This window comes from Falco biarmicus, chromosome 12, assembly GCF_023638135.1.
Source record: "Falco biarmicus isolate bFalBia1 chromosome 12, bFalBia1.pri, whole genome shotgun sequence".
Classification (NCBI taxonomy): domain Eukaryota; kingdom Metazoa; phylum Chordata; class Aves; order Falconiformes; family Falconidae; genus Falco; species Falco biarmicus.
This window is the reverse complement of record NC_079299.1, coordinates 17556540-17580722: the sequence shown is the minus strand read 5'-3', so window position 1 is coordinate 17580722 and position 24183 is coordinate 17556540. Positions and strand designations below refer to the sequence as shown.

General features: G+C 50.4%; 1 protein-coding gene across 2 annotated transcripts; it reads left to right on the top strand.

The window, feature by feature from the left end:
- The first annotated feature begins 2859 nt into the window (after positions 1-2859).
- Positions 2860-20080, top strand: FOSL2 (FOS like 2, AP-1 transcription factor subunit). Of its 2 annotated transcripts, none has more exons than XM_056357440.1 (4): positions 2860-3631; positions 9704-9958; positions 13617-13724; positions 15232-20080. In XM_056357440.1, exons 1-4 carry the CDS (start codon positions 3533-3535, stop codon positions 15739-15741), a joined length of 972 nt encoding a protein of 323 aa, XP_056213415.1. In that variant the 5' UTR covers positions 2860-3532; the 3' UTR covers positions 15742-20080. The 2 variants fall into 2 exon arrangements, with proteins under 2 accessions (XP_056213415.1, XP_056213416.1); XM_056357441.1 differs by lacking the exon at positions 2860-3631 and adding an exon at positions 9464-9570.
- The last annotated feature ends 4103 nt before the right edge of the window (positions 20081-24183 follow it).

Below are 24183 nucleotides of genomic sequence, written 5' to 3'. Positions count from 1 at the left end.
CAGGGAGCCTATTGCACAATGAAGCTTGGTCTGGATGAGGATTAAAAATGCATGTGTCTGGGGCACTGTGAGCCAGGCTAGTCTGAGTTACTTTGAGCCAAAAAAATAAAGTATTACAAAAGGCCAATATGGGTATGAGGAGACAGCATGGGATTGATTATTTTTTCCCCGTGGGACATATCGATCACCTTTGTATGTGTGAGCCCATCTTGGCTGGAGGGGTTTTGCGTTTCCAGCCCAGAAGAAACTCAGTGAAGTCACTGTAAACACATTCAGCATTGTGTCTGGGTGTGGGTCAGGTGCTCACGGAGGGCAACGTGGTGCCGGTCCAGCCATGGAAGGGAGGTAGATCACCGGCAGGAGCCAAAGGTTTGGCCTCGGGTGCGCTTTCAGCTTCCTACACTTCTTACAGGGCTTTTAACTTGAGGATTTACAAGTGTCAACTAATTGCATCCACATTAACTGCAGCCGAATATTAAAACAGCACTTGAATGTCATTTCATATGAGCTGTTCCCAGACTAGGTCTCATGGAAATGTGGCAGGATGGGGTAGATGTGCCAAAACCATGCTGGAGTAACATTTGAAAACAACGCTCGAAATGCTTGAGCTGAAACATGAGGAGAGCAGGTAGTTTAGGTTTAACGATCTGCTGAAGGAAAATTATAGAAGTAATTCTAGCAGGAGGAACGAGAAACCCTTCTCCCTTCCTCTCGCAAAATGCCTCAACAGTAATGCTCCAGCACCCCCTCTCTGCCCCCCACCCCCCACACCTTCTGCCTGTCTCCCTCTCCCTGGACCAAATACTGTTGCATTCCTTGCTGCACAGTAGTGTGGTTTCTCCAAGCCCACCAGCCTGATCTAAAACACGAGCGAAGCCAAGGCTGGTGACACCAGGTGACGGTAATGTTTCCCGGTGCCCGGTGAACCCCATGGGCAGCAGCAGCCACCACCTAAGGAGAGCTGGAGGCCGAGCCAAAGGAGGTGACTGGTCAAAACCCAGCCTCTTTTGTTCAGATCCTTTATTACAGCGCGTGTTTTCGCCCGTCTCTCTTCATCCCTTAACAACTGCAGCCCAATTCCTCTCACATCTCGAACTAATTCCCTTTCCAGCAGAAAGCAGCCCATGCAGATCACCTGCCTGACGTGCAGCCCAAGGGGGACACCACGTCACAGCCCACCGGGCTTGCTGCAGTACCTCTCCCCCAGCCCAGCCCTTTGCTCCTCGTGCAGTGTGGGTTGGAAACACGGGGTCATTTATTATATAAATATATATTATTATTATACAGCCCTGTCCCCACCTCCCCCAAAGTCAGACGCAGCATGAAACAGGCTGGCTAATTTGGAGGGAGAATTTCAATTGCCCGGAAAATGAAGGTGCTGAAACCCAAACAGCATTGGCAGGAGTTTTAGTCCCAAATGCCTGGCTCAGTGCTAAAAAAAAATCAGGTGCTGAAGACTTAGCACCGATGGGCTGCTTTGTTTCAGGGTTCCCCGAAAGCTCTGGGACTGAGGTGGGATGGAGGCTGCCTCTCCCTTCCCAGCGTGAGGGGAGGAAAGCCCATTACTCTCAGGTGAGCTCCTGTGGGAAAATACTTTGTCCATGAGACATCTCAAATGGGATTTTATAGCCTGAACTTAGATGACTTCTCCTTCCCTACCAGCAAAAAATGACACACTCAGGGTTGGGTGAATCCTCCAGGGAGTGGGAAAATGAGACATTTCGGGTCTAGGAGCAGCATTTTAACAATCTGTAAAGTAACATCATCATTGCTCTGTGTGCTGCAGGTCACCCAAGAGCCGGCGTTCTCTGTGCCAATGGCTCTGCTCTGTCTGCTTCTGCCACCTTCCAGCCTGTGCCGGGCAGTGACCTGGCAGTGCCACAGCCACCTGCGGAGGGCTGTTACGGTCCTTGCCCCGTGAGTTTCTACTGCAGGAAAGCCCGGGGCTGCTGCCTGCCGTGCCTGTGACATACTCTGCTTTGGAGGCCTGGAGTGGCTCTGCAGCCAGATCCTAGGAGGACAGAGGAATCTACTTTAAGACTGAAAACGGGTATAGAAAGGGAAGTAAACAATAAAAATAAGGGGGGGAGAGGAATACAAACAAAATAAAAATAACAAAAATTAAAACCAGAAGAAAAATAAACAGAAAAACCGAAAGTTTTTTTTAAAAAAGAAAAATTTAAAAAAATAAAGAAAAATAACAAAAAGACAAATAATTAAAAAATAAATAAAAAATAACAATAGGATAAATACAAATAAAACAAAATAATAAGTAAAATAGAAATAATATAAATAGGTCAACACTGCTGTAAAACCGGCTCTAACACTCGGTGTATGGATGCCGGGGAGAAGCGGACCTGGCGCTGGGGTTCTGCTGGTGCCAGGCGCCCGGCCGCAGGGAGGAGTGCTGGGCAGCCCCCCCGTCCCGAATCCCCTCCGAGCCCCCCGCGGCGGTGACAGCGACATTTGCGCCCCGTTCCCCCAAAAGCGCCGGCCGCCCTGTCAGCGGTGTGCCTGCCCCTTTAAATCGCGGCGGCCGGGCCAGGGAATCCCTCTCGCAGCGCGTCATCCGCGGCAAGGAAACCCGCGCTCGCGTCGTGCGACGCAAATGACCATTTTTGGCAACGTGCGACAGCGGACGGGACCAAGTGGGGCGGGGGGAGGCGGGGCCTGACGGGAACACGACGCCGCGCCGCCCCCGCCGCTCAGCCCGCCCCGCCCGGACCCGCGCCGGAGCGCGGGTCCGGGCGGGGCGGGCTGAGCGGCGGGGGCGGCGCGGCGGGCGCGACGGGGGCGGGGCCCATCCCCGTCTCCCCGTGTCCCCCCCCCCGCGACGGTGGCAGGTGGGAGGCTCCGCGCTGGCAAGGTGGGGCCGGTGCGCCGCGGGTTTGACGTGTGCGAGTGCACATGGTGCGGCGGCGGGCGGATAATAAGCGAGTGGGGCCGGGGCGATGCCATTGCTCTGAGTCACCGCGGGTGCGCGGAGCTCCCGCTCGCCCTACCGAGGAGCCGCGGGGCGTACGGCCCGCTTGAGTCACCCGGCACCGGGAAAAGGGGCGGCCGGTGGCGGGGTGTGTGTGTGTGGGGGGGGGGGGGAGCCGCTCCGCCTGCAGCCCCTGGGGCCGCTCCGCCGGCGGGGCGAGTCGCGCCGGGCAGCGCGGAGAGAGGACATCGGGGCGCGCTGCCCACCGCTCTGCTCCCGCGGCGCCGCCGAGCCTCCCGCCCCGTCCCGTCGGCGCTTCGCCGCTGCCTCAGCCTCCTCTATTATTGTTCTTATTATTTTATTTTTTTTCTCTCTTCACCACCCTTTTTTTTAAGCCTTTTTCACCCTTCTCCCTCCCCTCCAAAGCCTTTTTTTTTTTTTTCCCCCTTTTTAAATTTTTTTTCCCCCCTTTCCCGCGGCGAGCCTTGGGAGGCGAGAGGCAAGCGCCGAAGAGGTCGGGAGGGAGAAGGGGGCGGGGAGACGGCGAGGGAGCGGCGGGTGTCGGTGCGGGAAGGCGGGGACGCGGCTCCCCCGGCCCGACCTCGGACCATGTACCAGGACTATCCCGGGAACTTCGACACCTCCTCCAGAGGCAGCAGCGGCTCCCCGGGACACCCCGAGACCTACTCCACCGGCGCAGCCCAGCAGGTAGGGCCGGGCGCTGCCCCTCTCCCCGTCCCTCCGGGGCCGCTGCGAGCGCTCCCGGCGCAGGAGTTCACCGCCACGCCCGGGGAGCGGCGCTGCCTCCGCGGCGAAGGCGCGGGCGCCCGGCGGAGAGGCGCCGTCCGCGGGGGCGCAGGCGGTGCCGGGGCGCGGGCAGCCGGCAGCCGCCCGTCTCGTCCCTTTTCGTCCCGTCCCGGCGCCCCCGCCGCTTTCCTCCCCTCCCTGCCCGCCCCGCCGCGGGGCGAGAGCCGCGACCCTGCCGGGCGGGACGCGCGGCGGAGCTCCCCTCCGCTCGGGGCCGGGGGTGCCGGGCCGGGGCCGGCGGTGCCGCGGGAGGCAGCGGCCTGCCCCGAGCGGGGACGCGCGGTGAGGAGGCGCCCGGCGGGCCGTCCCGGCCACCACGGGTGGAGCGGCGCCCGCGGGTGCCGGTGGGGAGCCCCCGCCCGGTGCCCGGGGACCCGCCGCAGCGGCGGGCCGGGGCCAGCTCGGAAATCAAAGTGCTCCTGCAGGCGACTCCTCTCCGGGGCCGGTAACGCGAATACACGGCGCATCGCACTCTTCCTCCTTCCTGCTTTTGTTCTCGCCGGGAGCTGCTCTGGCCCCCTGTTTGCCGGCCCTGCCCGAGCGATCGGGCTCTGCCCGGGGCTCGCCGGTGGGTCTGGCCGCCTTCCCCGGGACTTCGGGAGGTGCCGCCCGAGTTACTTCCAAGGCGCGACAGCAGCCGCCGTCACGCGCGCAGGGGACGGCTTGACGCGGGCTCTGCCCGAAGCGCTCTGCCCGCTTCTCGCCCGTGTCCCCCTGACCCCCTCCCTAAACCCGGGCTCCGCGGCCGTGACACTGGCTCTGCCCTTCCCACGGGGGAGAGCCGAGGCCCGGCGGCGCGCCGCTCCGCTCCGCTCGGCCCGCTGCTCCTCCGCGCCCCCGCGGCCGGTGGCTCCTGCCCGGGCGGGAGTTTCCAGGGGCGCCCCCCGCGCCCCCCACGCTCCCGCTGCCGGGCGGCGCTGGAAGAATGGCAGATATTTCCTGTGGAAGCGGCGTGAATTCGCGGACCGAAAAGCCTGGTCGGGTGGCTTGGGGTTTTTTTTTGGGTGTGTGGCTTTCTTTTCTTTTATTGTATCATTTTCCTGAGACAACATCTCAGAACGGCTTATATGCCTACATCGACTAACTCCACCACTTCTGGGGAAGGCATTACACAATCGGGCCAGTTATACAAACCTGGGTTATTTCATAACTTGTTTACATCAGCTGGCCCAGCCTCACTTTTTTTTTTTTCCGCTTTTTCAGAGTTGGGCTCCCCCCCCCCCCCGCCCCCCCCTTCCTCACAATATTATTATTTCTTGTGTGGCCCGTACGAGCGAACTGGCAGGGTGAGCGCATTGCTGTCTTCGCATCGAGAAGTCATAGGATCATTTCAAAAAAAAAAAAAAAAAAAAAAAAAAAAAAGGAAAGAAAAAAAAGTCCAATCTTAAACTTTGCCAACCGTACCAGCCCGTGACATTCCTCACATTAAAGAAGTTTTACCAGAAATGACTCGCTGCCGCTCCCCGCCTGCTCCAAACGCATCTCGCTGGTGCCCTCTGCGGGCTGCGGACCGAGGCTTCCAGGGATTTCGCTCGGCCCCGGCTCGTTCCCGGTTTACAGTAAACGCCGGGACAAGGTGGGGGAGCGGGGAGGGGGGCTGAGAGGCTGGGAACGCCCCGCAAGCTGCACATCCTTCGCTCTCCCTTTGCTGCCCCGGCGCAGCAGCTGCGCTGGGTTCAAGCACTTGCTGCGGGAGGTGGTGAAACTGCTGCGGCCGCAGCCTGGGGGCTGCCCGGGACCGACCCCTGTTTTGGGGTTTTCCCCTTTCTGTTTTCGGGGACTGTACATCTTCCCCGGGCAGCCGGCGTGCGTGGTGTTTGATACGGGGGCCAGAGCCCAGTTTCTAGGGTTACTATCTGAAACGGGGCTTTGCGCAGGACACCGGCTTAGCGAGAACATAAATGTTTTCTTTAAGAATCCGGGAGATTTCTCAAGGCCTTTTGCGTTGTCTTTCCCTTGATCCTTACAGATGTTGTAGATTAGGATCAAATGTAAGCGTTGCCTTTACCCTAGCCGTCAGGCTGTTCTGCCGATTCTGGTCTAGAGAGATCTGCAGAATTTTATCGCTACAGAAAACATGCTTTGTAGAAATTTTTTCTTTAGTGTGTTGGGTTTTTTTTTTTTTCCCAAAGCAAGAAAAGATGCATCAGTCACATGTTTAAATGGAAACTGTGTCTCTGAGCCAAAACTTTGATGCTTTTTAATTATTTTTCCCATACAACACAGCACTGGAACATTTTTCTTTTGAGTTGCGTGTCATGCTATTTTCCTAATCACTGACTTGCCATGTGGTAAACATAGACTTTAATGGGAAGAGTTTGTGTACTCTTTCAGACTGGTCGACTTTCCCCTCAGATACCCCAGCACTGTGTGCAGTTTTCCTTCGAGGAGATGTTCAACACGGGACAGCCATCAGGGGCCATGTATTTATTATAGGATACATCCTATACACCCTATATTTGATACCTGAGTAGTTGTTACTGGATGGTTTTTTGGTGGTTTTGTTGTTGGGTTTGTTTTTTCTCGTGGCCATTGGACTAGTTTTTGCTGCTGCTCAGCACATGCAGTTACGGGTGTAAGTGAAGGTCCAGAGGGGAGCAGAGACACGATGGGGTGCGGTATAGAAACTCCTTGTTAAGATGAAGGGAACCACAGAGCAGAACCCTGAAATGTTTCCATGCTGCCCGTGCTCCTATGTTGTGACCTGCTAACGTGGCCTGTCCCTGCCTGTGACAGGACTCGCTGGGGAACTCTCTCGACCATGGGTCAGGGGAGGCCCCCATCCAACCCCATATCTTTAAGGCAGAGCAGAGACTGACCTCGGTTCTTGGCACTCTTAATGACAGGACTCTTTCTGTTCGCTGTTTAGTTGTTGCTTTTTTTTAATGATACCCTCATCTGTGTGTTGCTTGGGTCAGGAAGAGAGCGGTGGCTTTGTGGTTGAGTGCGTGCTGCGTGAGCAGCCCTGCAATCTGGCTATCGCCCCGTCTTTTCTGTAGCACAGTGAATTCTTTGTAGATAAGAAAACCCAAGAACTGGCAGGGAGACGCCTCCAGGAGCCTCTCCCGGGTCAAGAGAGGAGAGCTGTGGGTGTCCTGGGCGAGGAAATGGCAGGAGGGAGTCTGGAAAGCGCAGAAATGGGGAGGTGGGTGAGGGCAGCCGGTGCTGCCGGGCTGGCAAGGGGATCGAGGCTCTCTGAGGGGAGGAGGAGGACAACAAAGCTGGAGCTGCAGTTTGAGGAAAGGTCTGGAGCTCTGCTGTGAGGAGGCCGGTGCTCAAAGGGGCTGTGCAGGGGAGGTGGCAGGGAATTCGGGTCCTGTCAGCAGAACCAGCAGTGTCCCAAGGGTCAGAGCGGATGGTCACTGGGTAGAGTGGGAGCTAGCAGCATTTTGGCATGGCAAAACTGATCCAGTGCAGTGTCCTAGCAGGTAAGGCGAGGTATGTGGGGAAAGCCTGACCGGTCAGGAAGCGATGCTTTGTAAACCCCACTGGTAGCCTGAGCCTCCCGTATCTGAAGGCTCAGCCTGTTACAGCAGCATGCATGTCCCTTAATTAGTTATCTGGGAAAAATACTGCCTTTGGAAAATACAGAATAAGGGTTGGAGGGATTTTTTTAAAAAATTTTTTAAAGATGTTTTGAGGGATTAGAAAGGAAGCTGGTGACAGAGATGGAGCATGGCACAGGCAGGGACTGCAGTGCAGCCAGTCTCTTCCCTTGGGTCTGCAAGCAAACCAGCACCGTGGAGCTGCCGAGGGATGTGGCTGAACTGAGCAGATCCCTTTTGCTGTCCAGGAGACAGCGTTAGAGAAGGGTCCTAGGCTGAATACAGGAGTGATTGCAAGCGGAATAGTCACATTATCAATAACTTGGAGCCTGATCTTTGTGTCAAGACACTTATATCTCATGTGGCTGATTTGGTGGTGGATCTGACTCTCCCGACCTCCGATGGGAATTTTTAGCAGGTCATTGGGTGTTGGAGGCTGCAGCGACCTGGAACTGCAGCAAAGGGTCATTTGCTCTGGAATGCAAGAGGTGTCTTCTCATAGCAAAGCACCAAAAGATCTGTGAAGGTTTTGCAGCCATAGCTTTCTGGTGTCCCTGCAATGGCGACAGGACTCTCTCTTCTCTGCGTTTTGGGTACAGGAGGGATGGTGGCGCAGGTAGATAAAAGTCATGGCAGAAACCACTTGTGGAGCTGGAAGCAGAACTTGTGTCCCTTGACTTGAGCAGTTGCGGTTCAACTAGTCTCACACTTCCTCCCTTCTGCAAGGTTAAGGTCCTTTGTGTTTATGGTTGTGGAGGCATCAAGGTATCCTCTCCTGTGCCATGTGGTCACAGCCTACACTGGGCAGAGCAAAGAAGGGCGTTTGTGCCTGTAAATTCCCCTGTAGTGTCATCAGTTTGTAGCTCTGGATCTCTGTAGTTAATTGGGAGAGGTCACAAAGATGGCATGCACTCTGAGCTGTAGGTATGCTGAGGCTCGGTTGGGCTCGAGCTCCAGGTGAATCTTTGAGGTGCTGGTGGGGCTTTTGCCAAGGTCTTAGTGCCAGTGTCACCCTGTCTGTGTAATTCCCCCACCTGCTTAACTTGATTCACGGTCCTTCCCCCTCTCATCCTTTCTTGCTAGGTTTTGAGCTGTCCAGAGCTGTAAGATGGCATTTGTTAGTATTAAGACTGGATCTCCTGGTCTCCAGGCCTTGGCAGCTGGACTTTCTTATGGCTAATACTGGCCTGTAGTTATCAGAATGTGAAATGCTATTTGCAGTAGCCTTGGTTTAACAAAGCTCTTAAAGTGCTTGACTAGGCACACCCTGAAAAGGAAATCTGTGTTGAAGGCCCTTATCTGGGACGCTTACCTGAGCTGAGGTCAGGCTGATGCAAGGGCTCTCGCTTCTCTGCGAAGCTAGTTTGTTGACCCAAGAACACGCACGTTTTTCACAGGATCATTTCAAGGCTTACAAATGGGTGGTAGTGACAGCTGCTGGTCCTACAAGCCCTGTCCCTTGCCTGCGATGGCTGGAGAATGGCTGGTATGTCTGTCTGTAAAACTGAGTCAAACCATTGAAAGCCTCCCGAAGGAGCTCCGCATAGACAAAAGCATTCTTTCTCCCCTACTTCTCCCTCCGGGGACAAGCGATTGTTTTCCTTGCAGTTTAGTGCCAGCATATTATCCAGATGGATTTACCTCTCTGTCTGAAACAAGGTGTACATGTATTTTGGAGGAGATCATTACCTGCTGCCTTGGTTTTACTGCTGCCTTGTTTTGTCTAGACAGTGCAGAGAGCTGCAGGGAACTTGTCCGATCTGAATCCTAAGACTTATTTTATAGGCTGCTATTAAAATACATATCCTCGCACGTAACCATCCCAGGGCCGGCTTTCTCGCCCTGTGTGTGTGACGAGCACAGAACCACCGAACGAGAAGCAAGCTGCTATTCTTGCTGTACCAAACCCGGTGCGGACCCAGCCCGAATTTCAGGGGAATCCTTTGGCAGAAGGCGGCTTTGCTCTGCTTGGTAACAGCATTTCAGAGCTGAAGTTTCTCTTCCTTTTCTTTGGACTGGCAGAGAAGTGTTTTTCTAGAAACTCCTTAATTCCCCTTTCGCTCCATGCCGGAAGGCGCGGTGGGCATGGGTGGGAGGTGGCTGCGGTGGGGACGCTGCCCGAGAGGAGTGGCTGGCGTAGGGGATGCTGGGGGTGTGTGGGGGGATGAGGAAGGGGGCTGGGAGAGGGTAGGGCTGCTCTGGGGCCTGAGCCCAGCACCTTCCTTGGGGGTCTGTGCCAGGCAGGGGCAGCCCGGGTTGCTGCAGAGGCGCCAGCAGCTGGTGCCTTTGCTTCAGGTGCTGCTTTGATCCTCGCTGGTGCCACTCCTGAGGGCCTAGCTGCTTCCTGAGTAGCCGCTTATGTTCTGCTTTCATTGACGGTTTCTTCTCTTCTCTCTCTCTCCCTTTTCTGCCCTGCCTTTCCTCCTAGAAATTTCGAGTAGATATGCCAGGATCAGGCAGTGCTTTTATCCCTACGATCAACGCCATCACAACCAGCCAAGACCTGCAGTGGATGGTCCAGCCTACCGTCATCACCTCCATGTCAAGCCCTTACTCTCGTTCGCACCCCTACAGCCACCCGCTGCCCCCGCTGTCTTCCGTGGCTGGACACACGGCCCTTCAGCGCCCTGGGGTCATCAAAACCATCGGGACCACAGTGGGCCGGAGACGAAGAGATGAGCAGGTAACCATGGTGGGGAGAGCATCTGGGGGTGCCTCAAAGAGGTGTACAGAGACATTCCCCCGCCCCGCCGCCCTCTCTCGGGATCCCCTGGCCCCACGGGGGAACGCCGAGGGCTGTCCCCTGCACTGTACAGGTGCTGGGATTTCTCAGGCTGACGTAGGGTGTGAGCTGGAGGGTGATTTTATTGCTGCTTTCTCATCGTATGGCAAGATTTACCCAATCTCCATCAAACGTTTCGCACTGCTGGGCCGCGTTGCGGCTCAGTTTCAAAAGCAGGTGCAACTCTGAAGTCGAGCCCTGGGTTTCAATTTGAGTGTTTCTGCCACTCCAGGCAGAAGGAAACCTCTGAGCCAGCAGAGGTTCTTTTACGTAGGTGCTTTACGAATTTGACACCAAACTACATCAACTGCTGGTTTATGTCTGCTCTGCAGCAGCTAGCGCTGCTCCAGTCTCATTTTTGGGGGATACCACCAGTACCAGACAGCGTCGTGCAGGGAGGAACAGCTTCCCCAGAGCACCTCGACTCTAGTAGCAAGATCCTTCTGGATATCCAGGGTCTAAATCCACCTTCCCGCAACAAACATGCAATCGCTTGATCTCCTTACAGCGGGGAGGTGGGGGTAAGCAGAAATGTTTCTACTCCCAGCCCACTGGCATTTTCACAGCTGGGATGGGTTAGCTTGTGCTACTACTGCCCTGTGCTTAGCCTCCTGATGGGACTATCGAGCCAGGACCCTGGATCTTGTGCTGGGACAGGGTGGCAGACTAGATGCAGGCAATTTGTCCTCTGGAAATCTTTACAGCCCTGTGAATTCTTCTTAGTAGAAAACAGCCTTTTCCAGGGCTGTCCGGTGAACAGCTATCCACAGTGCTAGGCTAATTTTTTAATTTTTTTTTAAAAAAATCTGAATAATCTAGATCTCCCCAAACTGTTCCCAAGCAGCGGTTGTGTGAGTTGCTGCAAAGCGGTGTAATGAGACGCCCTGCGAACCCTCAGTACCCAAGCACACGCTATTGCATGAGGTCTGTTTCTAATAAGGCTCACCAGCCCTACTTTTACTTCCACGTCATCTGTTTTGATTCACAGTCTGATTATTTTATGTGGGGTCGCTGTCTGGTTTAGACCTAAGAGGCAGGGAAGGGGTTAAAGTCACTTGCCCAGAGTGAGCCGCATCTCTGTGTAGGGAGCTGGTATGGGTGCACTGAGGACCCGTTTTTTGGGAGGAAGGATGGAGCAGCCGTGGTGGTTCCGGTATGTGCCAGCCCTTTCCACCAGCCGGAGCTACCTCCTGGTTCCCTTCGTGCAGGGCTGGTGTCCAAAGCCAGGGAAGCTCTCATGAGAACTGGGGGAATAATTAGCAACAACTAATTTGTTTGACAAATGCTGCCTCTGTGTTCACAAATTGGCCGTGAAGAGATCACCATATTCTCCACTTTATTTGTTGTTCAGAGTTATTTGCTGAAGGATGCCTGCCAAGCAATTCCTGGCCTGTGGCTTGTTTGCAAGCCGTTCATTGTGGGTCATTCAAAGCCAAGTCCTTTTGATTAGACGCGTGCTAAGGCAGTACCCGGGCGCTTTACCGTGGCTCTTTGGCTCAGGTTTCTGCTGCTGGTGCTTTGAACACCACATCGGAGTGCCTTTTTGGAAAACGTTGTGTAACGCTTTATGAAAAGACCCTGTTTTGATGAACATTACTGCCAGCGAATGCACGTATTGGGCTTGGACAAGCTACAGATAACACGTACAGCAGGGGCATGAAGAGTGCCAAATGCAACCACTTTCAAACAAATCCAGCAACTGCTGACAGAATATTCCTTTTTAGACCCATTGTAAGTTAAGCACGTCCAGATTAGGGGCTTCAGCCCCACCTATGAGATTTTTGCAAAGCATAGCCTCAGAGGCAAATAATTTTAAAATGGCTGAAGGCCCTGGGAGGAAAAATTTCAGTCCCAACATACTTTATTGAGGTTTGTGCTTCTAAAGCATGAAAGGGCTCTTAAACTCTACACAGATGCCCCGGGTCAGCCCAGAACCTGTGTGCGTGCTTAACACTTTGCTGTACTGCAGACTCTTGAGTGCAATGCATTTTCACCCCGCATATATACAGGCTGGGAAGGGAGCAGGCAGAGCTGCAGCAGGGAGAGCAATGCCTGTGGGAGTCCTTTGTCGGGGGAACTTGCCAGACCCCCGCTGGCTGCTGCCCAGCAGGGTAGAGGTACCCCCCCACCCTGAGATGGAGTGCTGTGATCTGTTGACGGAAAAGAAAAGCTTTCAGGCCCCAAACCTGTGTCCTGAAGTCCTAGAAGTGCTTGTTGTCATTCAGTGTGCATCTGGGCGCTTGTGCTGCGTGCAGGTGAAATCGCAGGCGTGGACCAGATCCTGAATAAAAAAAGCAGAACTGAGCGAGGTGAATGCACAGAGGCTGAAGTAAACCCCCTGAAATGGCAAAGATCGAAATTAAGGAAATAAAGCAAACCAAAACAAACCAGAATGAGGTTAGAGTAAAACTAACGCTAAAAAGAAAAGACAGTGAAAGGGGGAATGTCTCATCTGCGATTTTGACAGCCTCCAAAGGCATTAAAACTGAAAGCTTTTATGAAAAGGTTTTTCTTTATATTTGCTGCTGGCGCTACGTGAGATCTGACACGTGCTTTTCAGGGTGCTTGTTTCACTTTTGTTTGCAGTCCCCGGGCCAACAGCACACACCAGCCCGGTGAGCTCCAGTGCAGGGCACGAGGTGGGTCTGCAGCGGAGGGGGATGCACAGCTGACCCTCTGTGTGCTTTGAGTCCCCGTGGCAGCGCCAGCTCCTGCACGCCGTGTGCCGTAGCTGTGAGCCCGGCCGTGCTGGCCCTCTTCACGCTCTGCTGTACCGAATCCCCCGCCTTGGCAGTGGTGCAAGCCTATCTGCCGCTGCTGGCATTTCTAAAACCTCGTCTCAAACCCCAAAATCTAGGCCTGGCTTGTCCAGATCTTGTGGGCTCCTACTTGCTTCCTCTGGTTTCGCAAGTGTGTCGCTTGATGGCTTTCTATGGAATTGCTCCTGATTTACATCAGTGAGGATGTCAGCTGGCCTCAGGAAGCCCTTGATATCACTGGAGCCTTGCCTGCTGATGCAAGAAGCACAGTGTGTTATCTTGCCGAGTGCTCAAAAATCTGAGGTCAGATTTTTTGGGTGGTATAAATCATTGTTGCTTCATGGACTTTATGGGAGCTCTGATGATTTTCCTGTCTCCCCTTCCACCCCATCGCCGACCTTCAAGCTAACAACTATTTTTGTGTGGGAAGCAGCAGATATTTTCTTTCAAGAAAGAGGCACTTACAACATCATGCTCTGGTTTTGCTTAATGTACCACCCAAGTTGTGAAACAATCAGAGAGCATCTTTTATCTGTTTGGCCTTGGTGCAGATTCACTGTCCTCTTACACAATCTTCCCCCTTGCTCCCTGCTCCATCTTCTCCTCACCCTTCTACTAAGACCTGGTGCAGGCAGAGATACTGTGTGCTTTCATCTTCTGCTGACATCAGTGAAGAGGGGGAGTGCTCAGCATCCTGCTGGATCAGGCCTTTTTCCTTTGCCTTGTGGTTAAATCCTCACGAACTTCAAGGAATGCCTTGCTCAGATCTGATTGTGGGTTTTCTTGGCACTTGCCCACAGCTGTCGCCTGAGGAAGAAGAGAAGCGAAGGATCCGGAGAGAGAGGAACAAGCTGGCAGCTGCTAAGTGTCGTAACAGGCGTCGAGAGCTAACAGAGAAACTCCAGGCGGTATGTGCTTTGCATACATTTCTCCTTCCTTGTCACCCACCCTTTGGACCAGCTTGAAGGGCATTGCTCTCCCTCCGCTAGTATGTTTGGGGAAGATGCTACAAAATACACGCTGCCTCCCCCTTCTGAGGTCACTCTATGGCATTGCTCCTATATCAGTGGTGGTCAGGGCTCAGGCCCAGAGTTCAGGAGCCTAAATTCCCAGTGCTGACCGCCCAAAATGTCCTAGGAGCTCTCTTCCCTTCTAACCTCCCAACTAGCGTGAGTCTCCCTGCCTCTGGTCTCCCTCCATAAGTGGAAATAAAGATGCTGTGTGCCTCAAAGGCAGGTTTTGAAGACAAAAGCACTGAAGATGATAGGATCATCTGAAAGCAGCAGAAAATGAGGCAGATGTTTTGGCTACCTATCAAAGCTACATCCTTTAGCCTAACCTTTCTTTGGTGGGGGTAACTGATTTCCTGCACAAAGGAAGCACCACAGAGACGTGTAGTCTGGTCCCACAGGGGGAATAACTAGTTAAGCTGGAGAAGGTAGGGATGAGCACAAGAACGGTGAGGCCAGGGACTGACTGAAGTGGAGTCAAGGATGGGATGTGTTGAAAGAGGCTGGAGGGAAGACTCCAGCTCTCCTGCTTAAGAACTAGCTTGGGGCGGGTTTTATTTGATGATCTTATTAAGCAGTGCAACAGCAGCAGTGAAAGCACACCAGTGAAACGTGCTGCTGACTCAAATTTGGGAGGTCTTCTCAGTGTAGGGGGGGCAGAACATCCTATAGGAAGAATTTAAGGATTGTCATGACTAAAGTAATAGGAGTGAGAGGAGTGCAAAGTGGGAGGTCGTATCCTGAAGGACTGAGAGCGAGTTCTTTGGAACGGTGAGCTCCTCATACAGGAAGGTACTAATTGCTCGCAGATTGACTGTGAGCCATCAGTGTGATGTGACCATGGGAAAGAACGTATTAATCCTGGGGTGTGTCAAGGGACTACCCAGTGGAGATGAAAGTGTTACACCTTTGTGCCGGAGTCAGGCAAGTGTCAGACCTAATCTGGAATATTCACTGCAGAAAGAATACAGAAATAACGGAAACAGTTTAGAGATTGCTGTACATGGCCTCCATCTAGGTGAAAAGAATATGACTTACCTAAAACAAAAAACAATGGGAGGAGATCTGAGTGTGCTCTGCCAGGGTGTCTGTCAGGCAGACAGCAAGAGAGAAGGGTGAAGTCATAGGCCAGGACAGAGTGATAGAAGCTGGCCATGAGAAAATTAAGGCAAGCTCATGAGAAGACTATTTATAACCCCTAGATCAGGGGAGTTTGGGAATAGCCTACTGGTAGGCACATGAAACACAAGATGCTCAGCTGGCAATGACCTGGTGCCTGCTTGGCTCATGAAGAGTCTGGGGTGTATCTGCCCATGCCAGATGGGAACTGGACTTGATGGCCATGTTCCAGGCGAGGAGCAGTTCCAGAGCCTATGATATTTACTTATTCCACTTCTGTCTGCAGGAAACTGAAGTGCTGGAAGAGGAGAAGTCAGTGCTGCAAAAGGAGATCGCTGAGCTCCAGAAGGAGAAGGAGAAGCTGGAGTTTATGCTCGTGGCTCATAGCCCTGTGTGCAAAATCAGCCCTGAGGAACGTCGGAGCCCACCATCCAGCAGTCTCCAGAGTGTTCGGACTGGAGCAAGCGGAGCGGTGGTGGTGAAGCAGGAGCCTGTGGAGGAAGAGATCCCATCTTCCTCTTTGGTCCTTGACAAAGGCCAGAGGTCTGTCATTAAGCCCATCAGCATTGCTGGAGGTTTTTATGGGGAGGAGGCACTCAACACTCCCATCGTGGTGACCTCAACACCAGCCATCACTCCTGGCTCTTCCAACTTGGTGTTCACCTACCCCAATGTGTTGGATCAGGAGTCTCCTCTCTCCCCGTCCGAGTCCTGCTCCAAAGCTCACCGGAGGAGCAGCAGCAGTGGTGACCAGTCCTCGGATTCCTTGAACTCTCCCACCTTGCTGGCATTGTAATTCCCCTGCGGCCCCCCATTTTGCCAGTGTGTTACATCCCCCCCAGTACCATGGGGGGAGCCCCCCTCCATGGGATTAGAGACAGGCATGGGATCGTTCAAGCACAAGGGCAGCAAGAACAAGGATGGGGAAGTGCTGCAGCTCCAGGAAGGAGAGTGAGGACCAACACCAGCTCCCTGGAGGCAAGAAACGGCAAGGGTGGGACTGACGCACCAGGACTGTTTGGAGAGGGTGATGTCCCTTCTGTAGCAACTGCCTATGGAAACCTCTTCACGGCCGTAGTGGACTTGGGGAGCACCCCTGGCCAGGACTAAAGGCGAGCTGCAGGCGGTTGCTAGTCGTCCCTTCCCTTTATGAATTGATCTGATCAGTTGTGCTCTGTGCTTAGATCATTCTGGTTAGTTGATCTTGCAACTTCTCTCTTTCCCTCTTTCTCTCGTTCTCTCTCTCTCTGCGCTTATCATTTCCAATGTTGTCGATCCCATGACATTTCATCCAGTTGCTCTGAACTTTAAAGGCTTGTTAGGATCTTTCCTTTTGGGACAGGCTGTGGGAAACACAGGGTTGCCCAGGCAGGAGAGGGGTGGCTGGAAGGTCTGGGAGAGGAGGGGACCAAGAGGAGCCCGAGGACTCAGCAGCAAAGACAGAGCCTGTAACTCTGGCCTGGGGCACAGAGATGGTGAACAGAGACAGCAGGAGGCTCATGTAGAAGCCTTTCTTTTTTAAAATGAAGATACATTTATCCCCTTGGACTCCTCAAAAAACAAGTTAGCATCTCAGGGCCAAAGTAGCATCAGAAAAGCTGCTGGGCTGGCACTTACCAGTGTCTTTGGGCAGGGTTTTATCCCAGTTTGGTGGATATCAAATCTACTGCTTGTTGTTTTCTTTTCCTGGGCTGCCTGCTGTCTAGGGAGTATTGCATCTTCCTCCCCATCAGGGCTCCTGACTCAGAAGCCGATCTCTTCCTGTTAGTAAATCCTCCCCTCCCCTTGGCCATATTTGCAGAACATGCTACCGAAAAAGAGGTGGCACCACATGCCTATAAATCTAGGATGGAGACTGTCAGTGGATAAGAGGGTGAAACTAGCTGGCTGTATTCTTGCTGACTTTTCCATTGTTGGGAAAGCAAGCAGCACGCATCTACCAGTTGATACGAGGGGGTGTTGTTTGCTCAGAGATTCCCAGTTTCCAAGGTTGGGGAGAAGGCAGTGGTCCAGCCTTCCAGCACAGGCCACAAGGCACTCCTGACCAAGCAGGAATGGCGTGGTTGAAGTGATGACCTGTTTGAACTAGAGCAGAACTTCTGATAACCTCTGGTTATGAATGACAAATTGACAGCAGAGGAAAAATTGATTACCATTATTTGCACCTTGGTCTTTGGCCTCTGTAGGTTTTTTAGGGTTTGTAATTTTTGCGTTGTAATTGATCTGATTTTTTGGGGGTTGATTGGCCTGAAGACAAAAAAAAAACCAAATCAGAGGGCTTTTCTCCTAGCCCTGGGTCCTTGTCTTCTCCAACCTGTGGGCTTGACTGCTACTACTAAGTGCTCACAGAGGGCACAAGCTCTCCAGCACTGATGTTCACTACTGAAAACAGCAATCTGTGTAATATGTTCCCACTTGGAGTCAAGCTCAATTCCTGTTGATGTCAAGGCACTGACAAACCATGACCACGTGCACACTAGGATTGCCAGGCTTGCCAGCTAAGCCATTAGGGGATGTCTCTTTGGTCCTGCCTGTCGAAGCTGTGGTGGCAGCTATTTATTTTGGTGTGAGATTTTCTTGTTCTTATATATATATATATGTGTTATTTTTTTTAATCAACTGAAACCAGGGTATTTCTTGGTCAGGCTGGACCTGGAGGAATGCAATATGCAATTATAGGGCCAGTCTCATGAAATGCTAAATTACTGCAGTCCCCACCAACTCCACTGGGAATTAAGGGGCTTCAGTCTTGTGGATCCAGACTTTTACTCAGCAGGGCTGGCTTCCCTCAAACCCTGGCCACTGCCTATTCCTTGAATCATTTCAAAGGGACATGACTTTGGCTCTGAAGGCAGACTTTGCTTTTTTATTATTACTGTTATTTTTAAACCCAGATATTTACCAAACCTGCCAGAAATAGATACGAGTGATCTTTTTGTTTCATAAAGCTGATTGTGATTCAGGCTTTTTCTGTATTGCTTAAACACTTCCATCATTACACCAGTGCTAGAGATTTCAAATTGAGCTTACACAATAAGTAAAATGATAAAGGAGTTCTCTTGTCCCTATATGAACATCAAAACTTCCTTTTTAATAAAGTAGACCTTAAAATTCCTGTAGTTAGCACAGAGGATCCTGTTTTCATAGGGGTTTATGTAGATGATATCACTTTAGGTGAAACTGCTGTTTCTCTGTCTCCATTTTCCCAGATGCTTGTTTGGACCAGCCTGGATTTGAAATCTAAAATCTAAAAAATCTGTTCAATAAAATATGTCTGCATGTCATTGCCACCCATTTTTGAGCAGATAGTGGCATTGACAAGTGGTCAGTCCTAAAGTGATACAGCTACTTTGGAGGCTAGCTGACCAGGATCGCTGTCTCCCGGGAGATCAGGACCATTGCTACTAGGGCTTTCAGGGAGTCAGGTGCCTCCTCAAACCCAAGTTAGCCTAACTTCTAGTGGAACAACAAAAATCTGCCGTTAATTTTGCTCACTGAATCATTGCCAAAAGGAGCCGCAGCTGGCCCTTGCCGCACTGCCTGCTACTTTGTCATTGACCTTCTCAGAGACAGGACAGGACGGTCCCCTTTCCTGTCCTGTCATAACAGATGGGATCCATGTAAAACTGCCCAGAAAAGAGTTATTTTTATTTTCTATACTATCTGGAAAAAAACCCAAATACTTTGTGCGTGCCTGTTTTGTCCCTCAGATCTCTCAGAGGACGTCTGTGTTGGGATCACTGGCCTCCTGCCTTCTGTATTTTGTGGATCAGCCTTACTTTTGTTTAGTTTCTGGCAGACAGGTACAACTTGAGCTCTGCTGCTGTTTTGGTCTGGCCCTGCTTTCTTTTCAGGTTTACTGGTGTGCTTTTTGGGAATTGACTGTCTTCCCCATCCCCAAAGTGGTATTTTCCATGAGTACCTTTTCTGCCAATTCCTAAATGTAGTGTCTCCATGTTCTGCATGTAATGGGGATGTGGGAATTGTTATAACTAGTGTCTGACCGAGAGTTGTTGAGTCAGTAGAAAAAAGCCCAGGGAATTTCAGGTGGTGTTGGGTCAGCCCACTAGTGACTGGCCCAGTTAAGCTTCTAATAACATCTTAAATTAATCAATGCCAAACTGGGAGGAGCAGTAGCAGCTGCATTGAAGGAAACATTCAGCTTCCAGGTGATGTTTGCTGTTCTAGTTTTTCCCTAGTTCCTCCTTCCCCCTTCCCAGTTGCGGCATTGCCTTCATCCATTCCTTTTTTGTAGGTGTGGAGACTGGGTAAGTCTCAAACTGCTTGTGGTGTGATGGGATTTGGGACCAACATGTTGGGGACAGTAGCTCTCTGTTGTGTTTTTATAATTATTATTTAAATGATCTATTTAGTTCATCTGAACCTTTAATTTTGCTGCTTACTGTATGTAGGATCCACCTGGCCTTCGTCCTAAATGAAAAGAAAAAACAAAAACCTAAGACACCCCCCTCTTCCCTGGTATCTTATTATTTATTGGCAGGCAGCCGTCTTGTGCCTGCTCTAGCAGATCTGCCTGCCATTAATTTAACATCCTCCCAACTCACCTTCCTGGTGTTTGGTTGTTGCTTTTTTTTTTTTTTTTTTTTTCCTTTCTTGTTGGGGTTGGTTTTTTTTTTTTTTATCCTAAAACAGACTTCTGAAATGTAAGAAATCTTATTATTGTGACACTTGCAAGTTCATTAGGAAGGCCAAGTCAAACATTTTAAGAGGTGGGGGGAACAATCTATATTTTATTATTTATTTATCATGTTTACATCTTTTTTTCTGTTCAAGACTTGGATATAATAAAGAAAGCATTAAAAGTACTCCAAACTTCTTTTTTTAGGCTAGTAATTTTTTTCCTATTCTTTAAAGAAAACATTCTGGGTTTTGTTGTTGTCTGTATAAAATGTAAAAAGAGATATGTTTCTAAAGATGCATTATCATTCCTCAGTGAACAGTAGGTGGAGTTCAGGACAAATCTCAGAATACAAGATAATAATAAAATCCCATCCTGTTTTACTTAATTGTTCCCCTTCTATTCTGTATGATTAAAGGGTTATTCCACTTTCTTGTTTGTGGTTACTTGATATTAAAACCATATTAAAATGTGTAGAAAATAGGTATCCAGTTGTTTTTGCTCAGTGAGAGGATAAACTGTTGTATATATCTTGATATACTGTGTAGTTCAAAGTAACATCAATAAGGGATAGTGCATCTTTATTAGAGCGATAAGTTACTAGTGTCACTGAAGTCTACTTTAAGATCCTCAGAAACAGAAGGGGCCTGATTTTGATTCCACTGTCCTGGGGGCAAATTGAAAGCATTGGCAGCATATTTGGCGTCTCCAAAATGGGTGTCAGAGGTGGAGTCAGTCATTATCAGGCGACAATGAGGATTATTGAAGGTTTGGGGGCACCATTATCTTTTATATTTTTTTTTTCCCTCAAAAGTTTTAGATCGTAATCTTTCTCTTTTTCTGTTCTTTTTTTTTCTTTTTTTTTTTTTTTTTTTTTTTTTTGTTTTTTATTTGCGGTGAAATAGTTTCTGCCAAGGAGGTTCTTAAAGGTGACTGCTGAATTGGGACCCTTCTTTGCTCATCGTAATCTTGATATCGTTCTTGCAGTCCTGGAGATTCTCAGCTCTGAGGTGTTCTATCTGGTGTTGTCTTTTTTCTGTTCTTGTTATTTTTCTGAATTACAGGCCTACAGTATTTGCACTAAAACAAAAAGCTTGTTAGAGAAAGCTTGCTGCTATGAAAGAAAGAACATATTAAAATGGTTTTGCTTTTACAATTTTAACTGAGTAGCATTTTGTAGAATAAAATCAATCTAGACTGAAAAGAAAAAATGACGTCTTTTTTCCTCTGCACCTTCCCCCATCGTACTCCTTTCTTTTCCTCCCGTTCCTCAGTGGTGTGACATTCCCCCCCTTCTCCTTTGGTGCTCAGTTGTAATGATTGGCTGTATTGTTGACTATGCTGCTGAGAGTTATGACACTTGTAAATCTTGTTTTAATGACATTGTGGACACTCTTTTGTACAGCAAGAGCTAACTGGAGTTCTTCTCTCTCTGTTAATTGAAGTCATTAAAAAGCTCCCTTTGCCATGAACAATTAAAAGCGCGCATGTTCCTTCAATGTGAACAAATGGGTACAGCATTGCCAGGTGCCTGGTTGTAGCACATTTCAGGGCGTTTTTAATTAGAGCAGCTGCAATCCAGACAGCTGTTAGCTGCAACAATGGTAAATGGGGCAGAGGCTAGCAGAGCAGACCACCTGGGCTAAAAGGCAAATAATGCATTAATCCTTTCATCTTGGCTTCGAAAAGGAAAGTGATAGAGCTAGAAAATACATGCTGAGGTGACTTTATTTTTTTTTTTTACTTTTTTCTTTTTTTTTTTTTCCCGTTCCCCCTAATCCACTTCCTCAGCCAGAAGGACTCAAAGCTTCTGCTCTGAAAACGGGGGATGGAGAGCATGGTTGCTTCACTGGCAGTAAGAAAGAGGTTAAGATGGGATTCCATTGTTCATCTCAGAAAAGCTGCAGTCCCTGGTGTGGAAGGAACACAGATACCCTACTTTAGGAAAGGAGGATGTCATATCCAGATTAAAAAAGAAACGGTGGTGGGGAGATGTTAGGTGAGTCACGGCTAGCCAAGTTGGTGCCAGTCCAAGCTGCTCCTTACTCATGGGTTTCCTTAGGAGTAATGTCTGCTTTGGCTTCCTGCTGGCCCCTGACCCCTGTTCTTTTTTTTCTTTTTTTAATCCTACCCTCCCCCCTTTTTTTTATTTTTTCAACCCGTGTGCTCTCATAGTGCCATGGGGAAGGAGGTGAGAGATGTCAAAGTAAGTTCTGTGGCTGCTGTATGAAAAGATTTGTGAAGTCATGGGCAATGCTGAAGGTATCAGTCACCAGAATAGGGAATGCATGCACATGCCTGTGTGAAGTGAGCTCAGCAGTCAGGAATCCATATCGTAGGAAAGTTGACACTAAGTCAACATAGGATGGTTTGGGCTATAGATCTGGAACCAGCCTTGGGGTGCCCCACGGGGTCAAGTATGACACAGAGGAGGAGCCTTTGAGAGGCTTTTTCTACATGTGCTCATCCTAGCGGGGCTAAAGAAAGAAGTAGTTATTCTGGGGGGCATGGCAATTATAAGCAAATATGCTGATGGACCTGAGAGCATCATCTTTTAATATCTATCTCCACAGGGCCTCGGGCATGGGGAGTCCCCATTTGATCTCCGATGGTACACAAGCTTTCTCTAAGGGGAGTGCCTCCAGGATTTCCTGCCTTGCAAAGGGCTTTCCCATTACACCGGTGCACAGAGGCACCCAGCCTCAATTTTGTCAAACTGGCTCCTTTGGCAGCATAACCCCCTCCACCCCCTCCCAAAAAAAAATGCTAAGAGGAGGATACGTTCTTGCTTGCCTCCTGCCAGCCCGAAGTGCTCCCTAAGCTCCTGTCTGCTGACAGCGCCCTTCGAAAAGGCTTAGCGTTGCTTGTCTGCAAATGCTGGTTGCGAGGCAAGGCCTCCCACCTGATTTCCTCCCAGCACTGGCTGGCTGCGACTGCCTTTTATCATCATTAGCTCACAGACACTGGAATGTCCACAGCAGTTACTGTAATTTGGTTTTGAAGGATGAAATTACACAGCAGAGCAAACTTTTCCACCGGTCTTCTAGCTGTGGGAGGCCAAATTCTACCACATTGACATGGAAATCGTGTTTTTCCTGACATCCTCATCTTGGTTTAGATCTCCACTTCACATAGGGAATTTCCCCTCCTTCTGAAACAGGCTCACCTTCTCTCCACCCTGCAATGCCTAGATCTTGTCTTGCAAGTGAGGGATCTGTATGTTACCATGGGGCGGGCAGAGTCATGCTGGAGGAGAGATCATCCATTCCTTTTTCAAAGAAAGGATGTGAGAGGCATTGGCACCAAAGCCTCTTCCATCAGGACTGGTATACATCCCCATGATGTCTTTAGTGTGTACAAGAATTAAGAGAGGCTTCCCTTCTCCTTTGCCTGTCCCCTTCCCATGATGTGACACTCATCGCTGGACTTTCCTCACAGTCACATTTCTCAGTGAAGTATCAAGAACTGGCTTATCTCTCTAGGCAGCGTGTGTGAGTAGCCTGGTCGTGTTATGTATTCAGTGGAGAGGAGACCCTACCTGGCGCAGAGCTTTTGTGGCAAGAAAAAACCCAGAGGAGTGACCTGAATGTACAACGCCAGAGATGGAAAATTGTCAGATGAAGGCTTTTGGTGATTTTATTTTTAATTATTTTTACTTTTTTAATTTGGTCTAGAATCTGCAGGAGCAGCTACAGGAACTATAGAAATTCTGCAGCCAGTGGAAAGAATAAGCATGTGCTAAACCTGAAGAAAGCTTAATGGCAAGCACAGCTGGAGTGGGAGTGTGGGGGAAAGGAGAGCATCCAGAATGCTCGTTTGAAGTGATGTTTCCACTGTCATGTGGGAAGGATGTGACAAAGGAAAGCTGTGACATGGTTATTGCATCAGATACCCCGAACTGGAACAAATGATGCATTTTTTTAAAAAAGACACACCACCTTATGGTCGTACTCCTACTGATGTCTATGACCTGATCCCCCTGAAGTTTTGTGTTGTCATAACAAGGTCTTGAATTCAGTTGCAAGAGTCCAGTGTTCTCTGCTCTGTCTCATGTGGCACAAGTGAAGCCCCCACATAGCGGTGTTTGGCCAGTGTCAGCACAAGGAGCAATGCAGATGGATTATCAACCTGCCTGGAAGTTGCTGGACTCTCTCGTAAGGCTGAGGTTTAAAAGAAGGTTTTTCATGCGTGTTCCAGCGTAGTGAGATCCAAGACACCTCAGGAAGACTTTTCTTGATCAAGACAGGGCAAGGCTGGGAGGAGAGGCTGAGAGAGTTGGGATTATTTGGCTTTGAGAAAAGAAGGCTCAGAAAGGATCTTACCCAACTGTAAATACCTGATGGGGATAGGGAGGACGGAAGATGCGGTCAGACTCTTCCTGGTAGTACCAAGGGACAGGAGGAAAGGCAATGCTCACAACTTGCAACAGAGGACATGACAACAACTTTTTCACTGTGAAGGTGGTCAAACACTGGCAATAGGTTGAGCAGGGTGGTTTGTGGAGTCTCCATCCTTGGAGACATTCAAAACCTGACTGGACATGCCTCTGAGAAATCTGCTCTAACTGACCCTGCTTGAGCAAAGGGGTGGACTAGACAC

Excerpts from the sequence above, each read along its gene's own strand:
- FOSL2 (XM_056357440.1), top strand. The coding sequence starts at position 3,533 with ATGTACCAGGACTATCCCGGGAACTTCGACACCTCCTCCAGAGGCAGC. Across the intron at positions 3,632-9,703 it reads CCACCGGCGCAGCCCAGCAG|AAATTTCGAGTAGATATGCC; the intron begins GTAGGGCCGGGC and ends CTTTCCTCCTAG. Across the intron at positions 9,959-13,616 it reads GGAGACGAAGAGATGAGCAG|CTGTCGCCTGAGGAAGAAGA; the intron begins GTAACCATGGTG and ends ACTTGCCCACAG.